The sequence below is a fragment of the Galeopterus variegatus genome, unplaced genomic scaffold (genome assembly GCF_000696425.1).
Source record: "Galeopterus variegatus unplaced genomic scaffold, G_variegatus-3.0.2 Scaffold11650, whole genome shotgun sequence".
NCBI lineage: Eukaryota > Metazoa > Chordata > Mammalia > Dermoptera > Cynocephalidae > Galeopterus > Galeopterus variegatus.
Window position 1 is genome coordinate 1,280 of NW_007737761.1, and position 3,555 is coordinate 4,834.

Genomic DNA, 3,555 nt, shown 5'->3' on the forward strand with positions numbered 1-3,555 from the left:
TCCCCTCCTCCCCTCCAGACCAGACCAGCTAAGTCCTATTCCATTTTTAGATGACTGGTTACGATACTAGCTGAACGTTATTTACAGTCTGAATTGACAGCTGTTCTTTCTCTCATGCCCCATCCACCAAACACACCCAATCTTCTCCACAAGACAAAGTGCTTACACACAGCATTTCACGTCCACATAAATTTGTATTTTTCAGAACAAAATAACAGTTATGCTGGCAAAGATGTTGGGTTATCAAATACCCTTAAGCTTCTAATACACTGAAAAGTTAACATTTTTTCATGTCTACAAACTACACATTTGCCTCCAAAAAACTGGCGAGTTTCATTCTAACAGGACTTTCTCACCAAATCATAGACATAGATATGGAAATCATCATCAAACTTGATGAAATACACAGAAGGTTTGGCTTCCACTTGGTGAATGACCTTGCCTGTCCTTTTGGAGCCATCTTCTTTGGTATATTCCACATGTTTACCTATCAGGCCATTTATAACTCCTTCTGGCTCCCTCTCTGCTGGAGGAGACCCACTGGACTCTGGCATGATACGGAGGTCACCTTCTTTGTAATCATCTAGAAGCTGGTACATGTACAAGACAGGATCTTTCTCATATGTAATATAAAACCAGGCTTTCATGATAGGTGCTTGGGCTAAGACCATCCCCCTCCATTCATCCTTAGAACCATGCTCACCCTCAAACATATGTTCCACTGCTTTGCCAATTATCGTATTTGCAAGGCATACATCTCTGACTCGAGAAAATGGCACCTTATCAGGAAGGATTTTAAGTTTTAAAATCCTTTCATCTCTGTGAAGTTCCAGTCCATAGACACAGTCAATTCCATCATATTTCACCAGATAAAGAGAGGGATTTATAGGCACCTGATCCAGAACGGTTCCTTTCCACTGGGTGATGGGCTCATCGCCTTCCTTCCATCCGTGAGAAATTCTGCAGCCCACGATGTTCCTGCAGAGCTGGGAGGAAGGTCTCCCCCTCTGCTTCTTTTGAGTGGTCTTTTTCTTTCTCATGTTTGTAGGTCTGGTGTGGTGACCTACAGCTTCCATGTGGGGGTTCTTCATACCTGCAGGGGGAGGAGAGAGGCTAGGAAGAACCATTCAATGTACTATAAGGTGAGTTTTTTCTCTGTATTGTAGAGTCCCTGTACACCAGGTAGACCGTCGCCTACGTTGTTTATAGGTGTCCAATAGCAATTTTAGATTTCAAGACAGTCTTGGATGCCTGCCTGTATTGCCTTCCTTCCAGGCTTGTTTGGCTGGGCAGGAGAGCTAAAGAAGAGGTGACTGTGGTGGTCCTGGTGGTTGAGATGCAAGCAAGAGGTAGGGGGCTCCTTTGAATATTGCCTGATTCTCTATTGGCCTGATTCTCTATTGTCATCCTGCCTCGCCCCCCCCGCGGCCCCCCCATATTCACCATTTCTTAGCCCTTGCCACATCTCTCCATTTCCATGCATGCAGTCCCCACATCTCTTGCCAACTGCCCTCTGCTACTCATGTCTTCTGCTTGTCCAAACCCTCGCCTCCTGCCTGGTTCTCACCTCTCCTTCAAGTCTCTTCCGGGCCATCCTCAATTTCCCTCTGAGCTCCCACCACAAACCTATTTCCCTTTCTGGCCACCCAGGTGCTCTTCCGGCCCCCACCACACAGCCCCCAAATCACCCATCCCAATTACTTTCATCTTTCATTCCAGCACCCACTCCAATCTTCCCGACTAGCACCCACCAACCCCCATCTTCCAGTTTCGCGATCCAGCGCCCACCTCCCCACCACCCCAAATCGCGGGCCTCACGTGCCCAAATTGGACACCTCTCCGCTGCCTCTGCTGTGAATGAGTCTGTGACGAAGGAAGATCAGTAGGTGACCAGCTGGTGCTTGCAAAAGCTGAGAAGGGAGAATCCGTAGGTGAGGAGTGTGCCTAAAAGGGCGGTGGGTCGTGCAAAGAGGACAGCTGCGGCGTCCCCAGCGCTAGTCTCTTTGGCCCTCGGCCTCCCTGTCGGCGGCAGCGGCCCCTCTGCCACATCAGGCTTCCACTAGCAGCTGCCGCCGCCGCAGTCTCCTCCCCCTTTTCGTAGCACAGCTTCCTCGGCAGCGGCCCCTCTGCCACATCAGGCTTCCACTAGCAGCTGCCGCCGCCGCAGTCTCCTCCCACTTTTCGTAGCACAGCTTCCTGCAAGGACAGAGGCCTCCCCTTCCTGCAAACACCGAGACGCTCTCTCCGCCCACCCCCCAAACAACAAACCCCAACCCCCATCACCGCCCTGGGCAGAGGAGGGGCTCCTGGGCTCCCGGTCCCTCCCCTTCCTAACAAATCAGTGGCTGTCCAGCCCACCACCACCTCTACCGCACCGCCTAGGGTCCCTGCCTCCTGTTCAGGGCCCCAGGTTCCAACACCCTGTTTTCCACCTCTGTTCCCTCAGCGCCCCTGCCCCCATCTGCTTTCCATCTTCTAGGAATTTGCTCTTTCTTTTCCTTCGTGCCCTTGTGGAGTTATTTTTTATATACAAATGCTGTCTTTCCTGTCATTTAAGGGGATTTGGGGTGGGACAAGAGAAAGGCACTAGTGCGCAGTGCGCAGTCTGCCACCTTGAGCTAATCTTTATATAGTTTTTCGTAACTGGTCATTCCCGAACTTCTTGAGGATTTTTTTTTTTTTTCCTTTTTGCTTTTCCCCTTTTCCCCTCGTTGCAGATGAGTTGCATGCACAATGTGGACACTGTAAAATTCAGAAAGTTGACAAAAAAAAAAAAAATCTACTGTAAGCCCGCTTCCCATTCCCCAGGGCTCGCAGCAAAATATGAGCACTTATTTCCTTTGTTTTTTTCCCAAACTCTTAGAAAGCTTGGAAATTCAATTGTTAAAAATTCTTTGTAAAGCCATTTTAGTTAATATTTTGTGAAATACAGAGTGTATATAGCAATATTAGAAGTACTAACTACTCTCCATTCAGAATTAACATTATTCATTTTTATTCAAGCTTTTAAAAGTAGAAATAATGTATCACCAATAAAATGTAATTCTCTTTTATCTTCTAGAGCTGATCCTGTTCCCTTCCACCTTCCTAATGCTACCAGTCGTCATTTGTATATAGTACGAATTTTTGTATTATATAGTTATTCATATACAAAAATTCGTACTTTCTATTTTTATTCGTATGATTATATCATAAGAATTTTTGTATATCATAAGAATTTTTGTACTTATTCTTAGGATATACAAAATTGAATGATGTATACATATTTTACAAGTGGATACTATGCATTTTATGTCTCATTTATTTTTTTAAATGTACATTATGAAGGATAATTTCTCCATACTGTGAGAAAAAAGAATAACTTTCTTCAATGGCCCATGCTTGATTTCTTGGAGATGGCTCTATATCTTTATGACCCAGGTATATACTGTACAACTGATAAGAATTTGACAGTTCTACACTTTGTAAAACTAGCCAATCCCGTACTTAACCTTATCTAGCATTTCTTTTTCTAACTAGATAAATCCACTGTTAAGGATATTCAAGAATTTTTTT

At 45.3% G+C, this 3,555-nt stretch overlaps 1 protein-coding gene across 1 annotated transcript; it reads right to left on the minus strand.

Annotated features, from left to right (window-relative positions):
- Positions 1–174: 174 nt before the first annotated feature.
- LOC103610715 (spindlin-2) lies at positions 175–1,337 on the minus strand. The gene has a single exon (XM_008594822.1). It carries the CDS (start codon positions 1,125–1,127, stop codon positions 339–341), a length of 789 nt encoding a protein of 262 aa, XP_008593044.1. The 5' UTR covers positions 1,128–1,337; the 3' UTR covers positions 175–338.
- Positions 1,338–3,555: the final 2,218 nt, after the last annotated feature.

Bases quoted from the DNA above. Each gene is read 5' to 3' on its own strand.
- LOC103610715 (XM_008594822.1), bottom strand. From the start codon at position 1,127: ATGGTTCTTCCTAGCCTCTCTCCTCCCCCTGCAGGTATGAAGAACCCC.